Below are 16,500 nucleotides of genomic sequence, written 5' to 3' on the forward strand. Positions count from 1 at the left end.
GCTTGAGGGTGCAGAACATGTTATTACGGTCTACACCGATCATAAAAATTTGGAATATATTGAATGGGCCAAGAGACTCAGTCCCCGACTAGCTCGTTGGTCCCTATTTTTCACGAGATTCAGATTTATTATAACTTATAAACCTGGAAGTAAAAACATCAAAGCGGATGCTCTGTCTAGATGTTTTGAGCCTGAGTCAGTGCAGCCTTCAACTCCTGAGAATATTCTGCCAGAGAAAATAATCATTGCGTCCACTGAGACCTGGGAGGATTGGTCACTAACGTTGAGACCGTACCAAATAGAGGTCCCAGAGGGGAAACCTAAGGGGGTCTTATTTGTACCCTTACACATGCGATTACAGATTTTGCAGTTATTCCACTCCCACAAGAATGCAGGTCATCCAGGCGTGGCCAGAACTCAGGAATTGTTGGCTAGATATGTATGGTGGCCGTCTTTGCCTCTAGACTGTAAAGAATTTGTAAGAGATTGCTCAGTCTGTGCTAAGAGCAAGCCATCTAGACAGGCTCCAGCGGGGACACTTCAACCTTTGCCCATTCCAGAGGAGCCATGGACTCACTTGTCTATGGACTTCGTGGGCGAAGTTCCTAGGTCTGAGGGGAAGACAGTCATTTGGGTGGTAGTTGACAGATTCAGCAAGATGGCTCACTTTATTCCCCTGGAAGGACTCCCTTCTGCTCAAGAATTGACAGGCCTCTTTGTTCAGCACATCTTCCGGTTGCATGGGATCCCGGGAGATATAGTATCGGATAGGGGAGTCCAATTCATCTCCAGATTCTGGCGAGCCTTTTGTCAACATCTGGGTATGAATCTGTCATTTTCATCTGGCTACCACCCACACACTAATGGCCAGACTGAAAGAATGAATCAGTCATTGGAACAATTCTTGAGGTGTTATGTGGCGGATGCTCAGCTGGAATGGGCAAAGTTTTTACCGTTCGCTGAGTTTGCGCACAATAATTTGAGGAACTCTTCTTCTGGCTTCTCACCCTTCCAGGTGGTCTCAGGGAGATCCCCTAAGTTTACCCCTTTACCAGTGGTGTCCTCTCCTTTTCCTGCCTTGGAGGATTGGCAGAGATCATTGAAGGAGATTTGGTCTAGGGTCAAGACTAATTTGGGAAAAGCGTTTCTGATTCAGAAGAAGCAGGCTGATAAGAGACGGTCAGTGGAATGGGAATTTGTACCAGGAGACATGGTATGGGTTTCAACCCGCCATTTGGCCCTGAGACAGCCTTCAGCTAAGTTGGGCCCCAGATTTATAGGCCCATACCCCGTGTCCAAGAAGATTAATGATGTCACTTATGTCATTGCACTGCCATCTTGTATGAAGGGTGTAAAGTCTTTTCATGGGTCTTTGTTGAAGCCGGCTGTGCATGTGGATTCCTCTCCCCCCCTGTGGTGATTGACGGTGAACCTGAGTACGAGATTGAGCAAATTTTGGATTCTCACTGGGTGCGCAATTCGATTCAATATTTGGTTCATTGGAAGGGGTATAGGTCATTGGTGCCGTATCGTCGCATACACGCTGAGGAGTTGAAACAGGAGTTTCATGATTTACACCCGGAAAAACCATGTGGGACATGTCCGGAGTCCACACCTCACGGGGGGGGGTTACTGTAATGAATAGCGGGGCAGCTGCGGCGAACAGCGTCGCCACCGCAGCTGCCTCCGTCTCCCTCCCCGATCAGGCACCCGTGCCTCGGGCGTCTAGCATGTCTGCTTCCCACAAGGTCGCACAATAGAGCGTGTGCGCGCGCATCGCCGCAACCTTTATTCCGGGAAGAGGCGCATCAGCTGACCTACGGGTCGGCTGACGTCACTGGAGGTGCCTGCCGCTTCTGATTGGCTGGGCGGCAGGGGTGTACCTCAGGGACTCCTCAGCTTCAAAAGAGCTGAGGAGTCACTCACAACTTGTCGTCTGTTCCGAATATCTCGTGTTAGCACTCAGACCTAGATAGTTCCAGTGTGCTTTGATCCGGGAGGAAACCGGGGATTTCACACAAGATAGGAATTGTTTGATAGCTGCATTTAACTTACCTTGCTTGTGATTATCTGTGTATGATTCTGGCTCGTTCTTCCTCTCAGTGATTCTGTACCTTAGCCCATCTGATCTAGCTGCCGACCCTGCCTGTTTTCCGTTTACTCTCTGCCTTCCGATTCTGTACTGTATCTGCCTGTCTGTTACCGACTCTGCTAGCCTGACCATGCCACTCTCACCAGGGAGCCCTGGTCTCTATTGAGGGCCTCTGTACTGATAGTACCCACCAGCTCCTCTGGTGAGGTCTTGCTAACTCTATCAGTATCTACTGTTACACCAAGCACTACCACTTGCTTACACATTTGTTGTTAGCTATACTTGCATTATTGGTGATTCTGCAGATCACCACATAATCAGGTATAGTGTCTGGGTTATTGGTGATACTGCAGATCACTCAATAACCAGACTTCTGTTTGCTGACACCAAACGAAACACATACATAGTCCAATTTCAGTTGCATGTACAATCAATACAATCTGTGATCTCATATAGAGACCAGGTCGCTGCCACCAAACGCAATAAAGTGCGAATACGCTAATTCTAACACTAGCTATGTCCTGTAGGAAAAAGGGTTAATTCACAACCTTTCTAGAGATAGAAAAAATAACAATATTAATATCAAAACGATTATGGTATTGTCTCTCTTACGAGATGTGAACTCTTTGTAGAGATTTCTCGGAACAGCACTTCGACGAACAATTTTTTTATCGTTTATTTAAAGAAATTATGCAGAAATAAATATAGCAATTGAAACAAATCGATACAGTAAATAATAAGGATTAAACAGGAAAATCATAACTAATTATAGTCTGAGCAATGTGTCAAGTTACTGTGTCCTTTGCGATAAGTCCATACGAAAGAGACATAAAATCCAATTATACAAGGTTCTGTGGATAAAAGTCCACGGATAACATAGCCAATCCTAGAAGTTGTATGGATGGCCGGAGTCTCTCTCCCAATCTGTGATGGTATAATGTCTCAGAAGGTGTACTGCGCTTGTCGCCTGACACACTGTGAATTGTGAACGACTGGGCCCCAGCGGTTCTGCAATATCCATCAAATTATAGAATTGTGTGGAATTATATATCAAAGTTTAACTTAAAGGGATACTGTAGGGGGGTCGGGGGAAAAGGAGTGTATTGCACAAGTCCAGTATGGTCTGCGCAGTACACTCCTGGTGACATCAGCGGGAGCGAGGACACGGCAATGCAGGCGGAGTGGTTTTCTGACTTTAAAGTCAGAAATTCCAGAAGTGAACTGGAGGCGGGGCCAGAGCATCGGTGAGTGGCTGCGCGGGCACAGGATGCCTGCGGGAAACCATTAGAAGCCCCGGGTAACTTCAACTCCTTTTCCCCCGACCCCTCTACAGTATCCCTTTAAGCCTCATCTACATGATACAATTTTCCATCAGATCGGATCTATTAGACTGATCTATTAGATAATTTCCAACTGGTCCAATCGGATTGCGCTAGATTTTGCAGTAGATTTGCAGTACTTATCAAAGCAAAATCTAACACAAAATTGATCTGAAACAATTTGTATGTCTACATACGACGCAATTTCTTATTAGATCTATCTAATAGATCCATCTATCTGATGGCAAATTGTACCATGTAGATGAGTCTTAAAGGTCACACACTGCTTCTACTCAGGGCAGTTTCTAGGCTAAAATGCACCCAGGGCGAGGGTGTTAAAATTGCACCCCCCCCCCCCCCCCGCGGAGCCAGGTATACATGCCCGCAGTATAGGTTAGCCAGGTCTAGTTGCACTCAGTACAGGTAGCCAGCTATATGTCCCCCAGTATAGGTAGCCAGGCATAGTATAGGTAGCCAGGCAGAGGTGCCTCAGTATAGTTGCCCCCAGCATAGGTTAGCCAGGTAGGTGCCTCCACTATAGGTAGCCGGTATAGTTGCCCCCAGTATAGGTTAGATAGGCAGGTTCCCCCGGTATAGGTTAGATAGGTAGGTGCCCCCAGTACAGGTTAGCTAGGTGGGTGCCTCTAATATAGGGAGTCAGAATAGTTGCCCCCAGCAATAGGTTAGATAGGTAGGTGCCCCCAGTATAGGTTAGTTAGGTAGGTGCCTCCAATATAGGTAGCCAGTATAGTTGCCACCAGTATAGGCTAGGTAGGTAGGTGCCCCCAATACAGGTTAGGTAGGGGCCCTCCAGTATAGGTTAGATTAGGTAGGTGCCGCCCAGTGTGGTTAAATTAGGTAGGTGCCCCCCAGTGTGGTTAGATTAGGTAGGTGCCCCCCAGTATAGGTTAGATTAGGTAGGTGCCTCCCAGTATAGGTTAGATTAGGTAGGTGCCCCCCCCCCCAGTGTGGTTAGATTAGGTAGGTGCCCCCCAGTGTGGTTAGATTAGGTAGGTGCCCCCCAGTATAGGTTAGATTAGGTAGGTGCCCCCCCAGTGTGATTAGATTAGGTAGGTGCCCCCCAGTATAGGTTAGATTAGGTAGGTGCCCCCCCAGTATAGGTTAGATTAGGTAGGTGCCCCCCAGTATAGGTTAGATTAGGTAGGTGCCCCCCCAGTATAGGTTAGATAGGTAGCTGCCCCCCAGTATGGAGGGGGGAGTCAGCCGCGGGGAGGGCAGCCCGACCTCTCCCTCCCTTCCTCTCCACGGGCCGCCCTCCGTGCTCCCCCCTCCGAGTCTGACTGCAGGGAAGCGCTGCGTAGTATAGGCTAGGTAGGTAGGTGCCCCCAATACAGGTTAGATAGGTAGGGGCCCTCCAGTATAGGTTAGATTAGGTAGGTGCCCCCCAGAGTGGTTAGATTAGGTAGGTGCCCCCCAGAATAGGTTAGATTAGGTAGGTGCCCCTCAGTATAGGTTAGATTAGGTAGGTGCCTCCCAGTATAGGTTAGATTAAGTAGGTGCCCCCCCAGTGTGGTTAGATTAGGTAGGTGCCCCCCAGTATAGGTTAGATTAGGTAGGTGCCCCCCAGTGTGGTTAGATTAGGTAGGTGCCCCCCAGTATAGGTTAGATTAGGTAGGTGCCCCCCCAGTATAGGTTAGATAGGTAGCTGCCCCCCAGTATGGAGGGGGGAGTCAGCCGCGGGGAGGGCAGCCCGACCTCTCCCTCCCTTCCTCTCCGCGGGCCGCCCTCCGTGCTCCCCCCTCCGAGTCTGACTGCAGGGAAGCGCTGTGTAGGGAGGGCAACTCACCTCCCTGGTTCCAATCAGCGCCGGTCTCCTCTTCTGTCTTCTCCTCACAGCCGCTGATACACACGCTGCTTCCGGCTAAACAGGAAGCAGCGTGTGTATCAGCGGCTATGAAGAGAAGAGGAGACCGGCGGCGATTGGAACCAGGGAGGTGAGTTGCCCTCCCTACACAGCGCTTCCCTGCAGTCAGACTCGGAGGGGGGAGCACGGAGGGCGGCCCGCGGAGAGGAAGGGAGGGAGAGGTCGGGCTGCCCTCCCTGCGGCTGTGGCTCCCTCCTCCATTACAGCGCCCACAGTCCTTCGGCGCCCAGGCCGCACGGCCCTAGAAACGGGCCTGCTTCTACTTGTACAGACCTGTCGAATGCTTCTTTTACTTTTTTAGCTTTACAAACAGGTGATGTTCTGGTTTTCTAATCCATGCATCCCCTCTTCTTATCAAAACCTTTGTAGTAGATCTTGGAGCTATATGATATGGCTCTGGTTTTATGTTTACGGGGTTCCCTCTATGGAACAATGACTGGAAAGTGAATTTGTTGTTTTATGGCACCCTCTCCAGGGGAGATAAACAACCCTTCCCTGTGTAGAAAAGGTCTGGACTGAAATGAAAACTACTTTCTAAAAGCCAGGCTAATGAATTAAAGGGGCTGTCCAGAATATAATTTCTGCGCATTTTCGTATGATTTCACGGATGGCGCATTTCTGCCGGTGAATCCGTCCATCACAGTACGGTAGATTGACTACTGCACAGTAGAGTGTATCCGATCGGGCTCAGCTCTGTCTGTTCTGTCTGCCTGGAGCCTGGCGAATGCCTCATTAAGATCCAGAGGCTTCCCCTTCCCAAGTTAAGTACCCCCAGGGGTACTTTTTTCCTTTGAGATTCTCTTTAAATTGGACAGCTCTCTGCTTTTATCTATGTGCATGTTCGCAATTACAATGTATCCCATCGCATCTGAAAAATTGTGGAACGAATGCAGAATGACAGAAACCCAAAAATCGCTGGGAAAATGCAAAGGCAAGAGTGTTCCTAACCTAAAACATACAAATCATGTAGCCACATGCAGTGACGATCATGGCTTACCTTTTAAGCACAGGAAATGGGGCAGGTGCACAGCGGACACCACAGTGCTCTCCTGAGGCTGTATCTGGAATAGAGGGCTGATAATCTCATATTTATCAGCAGGAATGTCCTTTAGATAATCACTCCATGACTCCAGACTGTAGTCAATCACCACTGGACCCGTCACCATAAATTTAATTCCAGTCATCTGGCAGCAGAACAGGCCGGCAGATTCTAGTTCTAACCTGATAATCAGACAAGACATCAAATAATCAGAAAAATACGTAACCAATTTTTGTTAGTAAATATACAGAGGTCTTCATCTTCAGCTAATTGGTGTGTGCAAGAAGATGTTGGATGAGCCCAGGGTTCATTCTGTACTCATAGCATCTTCATTATCAGAAAACTCCCTTTTTAGTAAAAGCTTTCTGCACCCAAAACTCACCAACAAAGTCACGCAACGTAGAGATCCAACAACCATCTGTACAGACATTCCCAGCCACTCCCACCTTGCAAATGTTGCTTTTATCTGAAGGCCGCACACTCTGAATAGCATCTCATCAATTTATATTACAGGGATTTTTTTTAATTTCTACCAAACTCACCAAATGCACCAGCAATTTAAAGCGGGATTTTCAGCCACAAAACCAAATTCTATTTAAACACTGCAGTGTGTTTAAAATTCTGCCAGAAATCTCTCCCTGCAAGTACAAGCTCTCCAATCTATTCAGGAAACTCCTTTGCTTTTATTATATTTTCTCAGTCTTTTCTGTGCCATTGCCAATGATACTACCACCTTCCTGCTTATCACTGATTGGGTGAGCAGACTGCTGCCTAGCTGAAACATTATCCTCTTCTCACTTGTGTTTACAAGCAAGGCTGAGGTGACTCAGCGATTGGAGGAAAAAAGAAAAAAAAAGTTACGGTAAGAAATGACATAAGGATTTAGCCTCAAACTGTGGGCAAAAGACATGGTTCCCACCAGGAACAGAATTCTCTTCCGAGGGTACAAATCCAGGAAAAGTGGGTGAAGCATTAAACAGCCAATCAAATTTCAGCCATTCATTTTAAATGGGAAACTGTAAACTGCAGCCATTCTTACACTGTTAGTGGCAGAGTTTTCAAACTAGCCACACTTGGTCACTGGGTGACTGGGATTAATATTCAGTGGGTGGAGCCTACAACAGCCAATCAAAATTCACCTATTGATTTTCAAGGGGGATATTTAAACTGTTTCTATTCTTACACTGTTAATGACAGAGGCTTCAAACTTGCTGGGTGACTGGGGTTCAAACTCCCTAAAGGGGGCGGAGCCACAAACAGCCAATCAGATTTCCTTGGTAGATAAACTGCTTCCATTCACACATTTTTGTTGCCAGGAACCCAAAAGCTCACAAACTTGGTAATTGAGTGACTGTGTGTCAAAGTTACAAAAAGTGGGTGGAGTCAAAAACAAATGTCCCTGGGAAAATATAAACTGCAGCCTTTCTTCACTGTTAATGGCAGGGTTCTCAAACTTTGCACAGTTGGTTACTGGGTGACTGGGATTAATATTCAGAAAAGTGGTCGGAACCTAAAAAAGCCAATCAAATGTTGATTTTCAGGCGTAATATGTAAATTGCTACCACTCTTACACTGTTAATGGCACAAGACACAAACCTGGAACAGTTGGTCATTGGGGTTCAAATTCAGAAAAGAGGGCTGAGCCACAAACAGCCAATCAAATTTGTTTCATTTCACTGGGAATATACAAATTATTGATGCCAAGGACCCCAAAGTTCACAAACTAGGTCATTGTGTGTGTGTGTTAGGGTTATAAAAAGTGGGCGGAGCCAACAGCAGCCAAATACATACCCGGGCAATACCGGGTCAACAGCTAGTTATATAAAATTCACTGAAATCAAGACGTGGGCAGTACAATACATGTGTTATGTAAGTAGATCAGAAGTATTTGGCCAACCAGAGAATGCAAAAAAAGGACTCCTTGGAAATCGGAAATTGGATGTCGGCGTAAATACTGCATTACCACAATTTGGTTATTTTAGACCAATCACAGATCTCGGAAATATTTGGCCAATCAGAAAATACAAAAAATGACCCAAAAAAGGCTCCTCGGAAATCACAAATCTGAAATCAGCGGAATCAGTCATCGTCGGAAATCGTAATTTTTGTGAAATCGGCATTTCCAACCATTCCTATGCCCAGGCCTCAATCTGTAATCTACACCTCTGTCTGTGCTCCGTCCCTAACAGCCTACATAGCCTAATGATGCTTAACCAAGGAAGAGCAGCAGCCCTCCCACCAGAACCTGATGTTAGGACTTGCAGTTGCATTTTTTTAAAAAAAGAGCACCTGTGATAAAAAAAAAGGTTAAAGTTAGATAATTACCACAGTCAAGGGAAGCCTTTGGCTAATTCACAGGCTTCCTGGATCCTCCTCACCACCTGCCACCTTGCTGGACCTCTCTCTACTTCAGCTTATCAAAAGGACCACAAGGAGGCCTGGAATCTACTACCTTGCCTAGGACTCCTGTTACATCTTAAAGTGGACCTGAACTCAGAACTCTTCTCTGCTCTAAAAATACGCAACAGCGTAATAACCTTTAAAGAAAAACATTTCTTTGTTAGAGCTGATACAAATCCTGCAATAAATCTGCAGCGTTTCTACTTCCTGATTCATGGGAGCAGACATATTGTTAACATCATGTGCTATCAAATGAGCTTATCTGCCATCTCTGCCATGGCAGTCATGTGACACAGGGGAGAGATCAGATTACAGTTTGTCATTACACACAGATGAGGGGGAATTAGACTGGCTAAACTCTCTAAATACATTCAGGGTGCATTTCTCTCTGTTTTCCTTTTGTCCTGTGCAAGAGTTCTGGTGCACTCTAATCCATCTTTGATTCAGCGCTAGGATCCTCTGAACATCGAACATGTTCTTGCGGCTTCCATCCCGCCTGTGTACGTATGTGTCCGTACTGCGCAGGTGAACGCACAGTCCGTGCCTTTACAGTAGCATGGAGCCATTCATACACAGCTTTGTCCTCCAAGCACAAGCAGCTTTTTGCTACTGCACAGGCCGTGCTCCCATCCATATGTAAAGAAGAAGAGGGTCCCGGTAAACATTGGTGGGTTTGAAAACATGGAAGCCACTGAAGCAACCAGAACCTTCCCACAACTTAGGTATTTTATTTGGTTATTTTCTTACATTACAGGTTTGCTAGTCTGTGTTGAGAATGGGTTTAATAAACTGAATGTACAGTATGTACAGACACAATGGGCTTGATTCACAAAGCGGTGCTAACAGTTAGCACACAGGTAAAAAGCCCTTTATCACGCCTAAACTCAGTTTAGGCGTGATAAGTTTAGGTGTGATAAGTTTAGGCGTGATAAGTTTAGGTGTGATAAATTTAGGCATAATAAGTTTAGGCGTGATAACTATAGCACCAACTAGGTTAGCACCGCAGTGCACAGCTGATCAAAAGTTTTGCACTAGCAAAGTCTGGTGTACTTTGCAGAGTTTAATGGCGCTGCTTTGCGTGCGGGACTTTGCACGTGATCTAAACTTATCACGCCTAAACTGGCTTTTCACCAGCGTGGTGCAATGGTTATCACGCCTAAAGTCTAACTGGGTTAGCACCGCTTTGTGAATCGAGCCCAATGAATGATAATAAGTCTGCTATCTATTTTCTTATCTGCAGTGGCGTAGCTAAGGAGCTGTGGGCCCTGATGCAAGTCTTACATTAGGGCCCCCCAAGCACTCTATACATAACAAGTGATGCATCGCACCAAGATCTGCCAATGGCAACTACAGTATCAGAGGAGCAAGAAGGGAAAGGGGAGCAGTTAGTGATTACCACCAATCAAAGTATCTATAGAAGGGGTTATTATGAGCAAAGGACCAATAGAGAACTAATACTGCAGTTGAGGGAGGGCCCTTCGGGGCCCCTCTGGCCCAAGGGCCCCGATGCAGTCACAAACTCTGCAACCCCTATTGCTACGCCCCTGCTTATCTGCAATCTATTTCATGTCTTCATTTTCTCATGGGGCAACTGATAGGCCATGTCTCTGTGACCTTAGGGTCCTTTTCCACTGGCTGCATTTCAATGCGATGTTCGAATCAGTTTTCTGATCATGTTGGCCTTGATTAACATAGAGAGTGCTGTGCCCTTTTATTAGTTTACTATATTTTAGGATTTGAACACAAGTTTACATTAAGTTCACATATTTGTTATCTATCTATCTATATATATAATAGAGTAAGTGCCTCAACCTTCGAGCAAGAAGAAGAAGTACTTTGCATGAGAAAATGTATGCAAGCTCAATCACCAAGTTTTAGGCTTCTTTTCCACGGACTGTTGAGCTGTGTGCTCAGCAAGCAGTTACCAGGCAGCAGTGAGCAGTTACCAGGCAGCAGCAAGCAGTTACCAGGCAGCAGCAAGCAGTTACCAGGCAGCAGCAAGCAGTTACCAGGCAGCAGTGAGCAGATACCAGGTAGTGTTGGGCGAACAGTGTTCGCCACTGTTCGGGTTCTGCAGAACATCACCCTGTTCGGGTGATGTTCGAGTTCGGCCGAACACCTGACGGTGCTCGGCCAAACCGTTCGGCCATATGGCCGAACTAAGAGCGCATGGCCGAACGTTCCCCGAACGTTCGGCTAGCGCTGTGATTGGCCGAACGGGTCACGTGGTTCGGACCCGAACGCGCTCTGATTGGCCGAACTGTCACGTGGTTCGGGTAAATAAATACCCGAACCACGTCATATCTCCGCCATTTGTCTGTGGGTTTAGCTTTGGGTAGGCAGGCAGGGTAGTTCGCGCTCCAGCCACGCTAGCCAGGGTCCCCCCCAGTCATTGTGTGTCGCTGCTGGGAATAGTAGTACACCGCTCGCTCAGCATTCTGTTTACTGCCACTCTGTGTACCTCGCTCAGCCACACTATATAGCATTCTGTTTACTGCCACTCTGTGTCTGCTGGGAATAGTAGTACACCGCTTGCTCAGCCACACTATATAGCATTCTGTTCACTGTTCTGTGTCTGCTGGGAATAGTGGTACACCGCCCGCTCAGCCACACTATATAGCATTCTGTTCACTGTTCTGTGTCTGCTGGGAATAGTGGTACACCGCTCGCTCAGCCACACTATATAGCATTCTGTTCACTGTTCTGTGTCTGCTGGGAACAGTAGTACACCGCTCGCTCAGCCAGAGTATATAGCATTGTGTTTACTGCCACTCTGTGTACACCGCTCAGCCAGACTATATACCATTGTTTACTGACACTCTGTGTACACCGCTCAGCCAGACTATATACCATTGTTTACTGACACTCTGTGTACACCGCTCAGCCAGACTATATACCATTGTTTACTGCCACTCTGATTCTGCTGGGAACAGTAGTACACCGCTCGCTCAGCCAGACTATATAGCATTGTGTTTACTGCCACTCTGTGTACACCGCTCAGCCAGACTATATACCATTGTTTACTGACACTCTGTGTACACCGCTCAGCCAGACTATATACCATTGTTTACTGAAACTCTGTGTACACCGCTCAGCCAGACTATATACCATTGTTTACTGCCACTCTGATTCTGCTGGGAACAGTAGTACACCGCTCGCTCAGCCAGACTATATACCATTGTTTACTGACACTATATAGCAGACTATATAGCATTGTGTGTACACCGCTCAGCCAGACTATATACCATTGTTTACTGACACTCTGTGTACACCGCTCAGCCAGACTATATACCATTGTTTACTGCCACTCTGATTCTGCTGGGAACAGTAGTACACCGCTCGCTCAGCCAGACTATATACCATTGTTTACTGACACTCTGTGTACACCGCTCAGCCAGACTATATACCATTGTTTACTGCCACTCTGATTCTGCTGGGAACAGTAGTACACCGCTCGCTCAGCCAGACTATATACCATTGTTTACTGACACTCTGTGTACACCGCTCAGCCAGACTATATACCATTGTTTACTGCCACTCTGATTCTGCTGGGAACAGTAGTACACCGCTCGCTCAGCCAGACTATATACCATTGTTTACTGACACTATATAGCAGACTATATAGCATTGTGTGTACACCGCTCAGCCAGACTATATACCATTGTTTACTGACACTCTGTGTACACCGCTCAGCCAGACTATATACCATTGTTTACTGCCACTCTGATTCTGCTGGGAACAGTAGTACACCGCTCGCTCAGCCAGACTATATACCATTGTTTACTGACACTCTGTGTACACCGCTCAGCCAGACTATATACCATTGTTTACTGCCACTCTGATTTTGCTGGGAACAGTAGTACACCGCTCGCTCAGCCAGACTATATAGCATTGTGTTTACTGCCACTCTGTGTACACCGCTCAGCCACACTATATAGCATTGCGTACTCTGCCAGTCAGTGTGTATATTGCTGGGATCAGTAATACTCCACTCACCGTCAACCACTATATGAGCTCAACATGAGTTCCCCAGAGACCTCCGCTGTGAGCAGCACTCCCAACAACAGCAACAGCCAATGCCCCACGCAAGCTATAACATCCACCCCAGCAGCCAGTGGTCAGCAGCAGCCCTCCCCGGAGGAGAACGTTGTGTCCATCAGTCCGTCGCCAGAGCGATTAATGAGGGCTGCCATTGAGGAGATGATGGGGCCTGATGTGGAGGAGGAGGTCTGGCTCAGGCCAGCATCCCAAGTTAATGTTGAGGACGATGAGGGGTCTGTGTCTGGGGATGTTGGGGTGGCAGAGGTGGTGGGTGGGTCAGACTCAGGAGAAGAGTTGTATGATGAGGATGATGATCGGGACCATCTGTATGTGCCTCAGAGTCCGACCCCGGAAAACATGTTGTATCGTGTGTTTAGGTACTAAAATCTGCGTTCCCTCCCAGTAGTGTTGGGCGAACAGTGTTTGCCACTGTTCGGGTTCTGCAGAACATCACCCTGTTCGGGGTGACTATATAGCAGACTATATAGCATTGTGTTTAATGCCACTCTGTGTACACGGCTCAGCCACACTATATAGCATTGTGTTTACTTCCACTCTGTGTCTGCTGGGAACAGTAGTACACCGCTCACCCGCCACTGTATAGCATTGTGCTCTGTGTCACTGCTGACAATAGTGGTACACCGCTCACCCACCACTGTATAGCATTTCTGTACTGCCACTGTACTGCTGCCAGTCAGCGTGTACTTTAAGGATAAGTGAAATGAGGAAGAAATCCGGTGAAAGAGGGAGGGGCAAGGGAAGAGGTGTTTCCCCTGACGGTTCACGTACAGGCCACAGGGGAGCACCCAAGAAAACCCACTCAATACTGCCCATGTTGTCCAGGACAACAACCCTCACAGATCCAAAAGAACAGGACCAGATAATTACTTGGATGACCTCTCAAGCGTCCAGCAGTGGGTTAAGCAGCACCAGCACATCACGCACGAGGTCCGAGTCCTCAGCCAGTTAAAGTCTGGGCTTTCTTTGAAGACTGCACTGAGGATGTTACCATGGCGATTTGCAAGGTGTGCAAGACCCGCCTGAGCAGGGGGAAAAGTATTAACAACCTCTCCACCACCAGCATGAGCCGCCACATTCTATCCAAACATCCCACTCTGTGGGCAAACGCGGCAGGACAGGGTACCACCAGCAACACTGCCTCCCTTGGGTTCACCAGACTCACCACCAGACCCGCCTCAGCAGCAGCAGTAGCCCAGCCATTGCGTGGTTCACAACATTCACAAACATCAGACGATGCTGACACTGTCACTTTCCGGACTAGTGCTCTTGAGGTCTCCCAGTGTTCATCAAACACAACAACCAACAGCCCTTCGGTGTGCAGCGCTACGGTTGAGTTGTCTGTCTCTGAGATGTTTGAGCACAAGAGGAAATTGCCAGCAAATGACCCCCGGGCCGTGGCAGTAACAGCCAGCCAGCATAGCCAAGCTTCTGGCCTGCGAAATGCTGCCATATCGAGTGGTGGAGACAAACAGCTTCAAGGGCATGATGTCAGTGGCCATCCCACGTTACGTTGTTCCCAGCCGCTACCACTTTGCGCGCTCTGCAGTGCCTGAGTTGCATGAGCACGTGGTCAGCTAAATAACCCGAAGCTTGAAGAATGCCGTTGCCTGCAAGGTTCACCTCACCACTGACACCTGGACGAGTGCGTTCGGCCAGGGTCGATACATCTCCCTTACCGCGCACTGGGTGAACCTTGTGGAGCCTGGCAGCGATTCCTCACCTGCTACGGCGCGGGTGTTGCCCACGCCGCAAACAGCTGGATAACAACAGCAGCACCTACCTCTCTGACTCCTTCTCCTCCAACGCATCTCAAAGCTGTACCTCATCCGGAAATGCTAACCCAGCACCAGCAGCAGTAGGATCGTGGAAGCAGTGCAGCACAGCTGTTGGCATGCGTCAGCAAGCGTTGCTGAAGCTGATCTGCCTTGGGGATAAGCAGCACACAGGGGAGGAAATTTGGAGGGGAATAAAGGAACAGACGGATTTGTGGCTGGCACCGCTGGACCTGAAACCGGGCATGAAGCTAGACACCTGGCACGAACTGGCAATGTACGCAATAGAGGTGCTGGCTTGCCCGGCAGCCAGCGTTATGTCGGAACGCTGTTTCAGTGCTGCCGGAGGCATCATCACAGATCGGCGTATCCGCCTCTCCACAGAAAATGCAGACCGTCTGACTCAAATTAAAATGAATCAATCCTGGATTGGAAACGACTACGCAACACTCCTGGACCCCAACCAAGTAACATGACCGATGAACATCTGGGATGGTTTAGCGTTTCCGGTCCCTGTTTATTGAACCTCTCATCTGTATTACATTTATGACTGCATGGCGGCAAAAAGCATTGCTGCTATATCCGCACGCTTTTTGTCCTCATGCAAGGCCTGGGTTGTTGTGTCTCACAAAGCGTGGCCTTCTCCTCCTGCGCCTCCTCCTGTTCCATCACGTGTGCTGCTGCTGCTGCTGCTGCTGCTGGGTTACCGTTGCCGGTCCCTGTTTATGGAACCTCTTATCTTTATTACATTTATGACTACATGGCGGTACAAAGCATGCTATCCGCACGCTTTTTGTCCTCATGCAAGGCCTGGGTTGTTGTGTCTCACAAAGCGTGGCCTTCTCCTCCTGCGCCTCCTCCTGTTCCATCACGTGTGCTGCTGCTGCTGCTGCTGCTGCTGGGTTACCGTTGCCGCGTGGTCCCTGTTTATGGAACCTCTTATCTTTATTACATTTATGACTACATGGCGGTACAAAGCATGCTATCCGCACGCTTTTTGTCCTCATGCAAGGCCTGGGTTGTTGTGTCTCACAAAGCGTGGCCTTCTCCTCCTGCGCCTCCTCCTGTTCCATCACGTGTGCTGCTGCTGCTGCTGCTGCTGGGTTAGCGTTGCCGCGTGGTCCCTGTTTATTGAACCTCTTATCTTTATTACATTTATGACTACATGGCGGTACAAAGCATGCTATCCGCACGCTTTTTGTCCTCATGCAAGGCCTGGGTTGTTGTGTCTCACAAAGCGTGGCCTTCTCCTCCTGCGCCTCCTCCTGTTCCATCACGTGTGCTGCTGCTGGGTTAGCGTTGCCGCGTGGTCCCTGTTTATTGAACCACTTATCTTTATTACATTTATGACTGCATGGTGGTACAAAGCATGCTATCCGCACGCTTCTTGTCCTCATGCAAGGCCTGGGTTGTTGTGTCTCAAAGCGTGGCCTTCTCCTCCTGCGCCACCCTCCTCCTGTTCCATCACGTGTGCTGCTGCTGGGTTAGCATTACCGGTCCCTTTTCCTGGAACCTCTTATATGTATTACATTTATGACTGCATGCCGACAAAAAGCATGTTACCTGTGCAAAGAAAACAGACATTTCCCGCATTTAAAAGACAGTTTTCCCTTTGAAACTTTAAAATCGATTTTCTCAAAAACTATAAGCTCTTTTTGCTAAATTTTTTTTCCCTCTTGTACCCACTCCCAAGGTGCACATACCCTGTAAATTTGGGGTATGTAGCATGTAAGGAGGCTTTACAAACCACAAAAGTTCGGGTCCCCATTGACTTCCATTATGTTCGGAGTTCGGGTCGAACACCCGAACATCGCGGCCATGTTCGGCCTGTTCGGCCCGAACCCGAACATCTAGATGTTCGCCCAACACTAATACCAGGCAGCAACAAGCCGTTTCCAGGCAGCAGCAAGCTGTTACCAGGCAGTAGTGAG

The 16,500-nt window shown here is 48.0% G+C and overlaps 1 protein-coding gene across 4 annotated transcripts in view; it reads right to left on the reverse strand.

Moving 5' to 3' along the window:
* Positions 1 to 16,500, reverse strand: part of LOC137524204 (uncharacterized) — a 624,050-nt gene that overhangs the window by 177,673 nt on the left and 429,877 nt on the right. For all 4 annotated transcript variants that reach the window (XM_068243802.1, XM_068243801.1, XM_068243800.1 and 1 more), the window contains one exon: positions 6,294 to 6,517. In XM_068243802.1, coding sequence (XP_068099903.1) covers positions 6,294 to 6,517 — 224 coding nt within the window. The remainder of the gene's footprint in view (positions 1 to 6,293; positions 6,518 to 16,500) is intronic.

This window comes from Hyperolius riggenbachi, chromosome 7 (genome assembly GCF_040937935.1).
Source record: "Hyperolius riggenbachi isolate aHypRig1 chromosome 7, aHypRig1.pri, whole genome shotgun sequence".
Lineage (NCBI taxonomy): Eukaryota > Metazoa > Chordata > Amphibia > Anura > Hyperoliidae > Hyperolius > Hyperolius riggenbachi.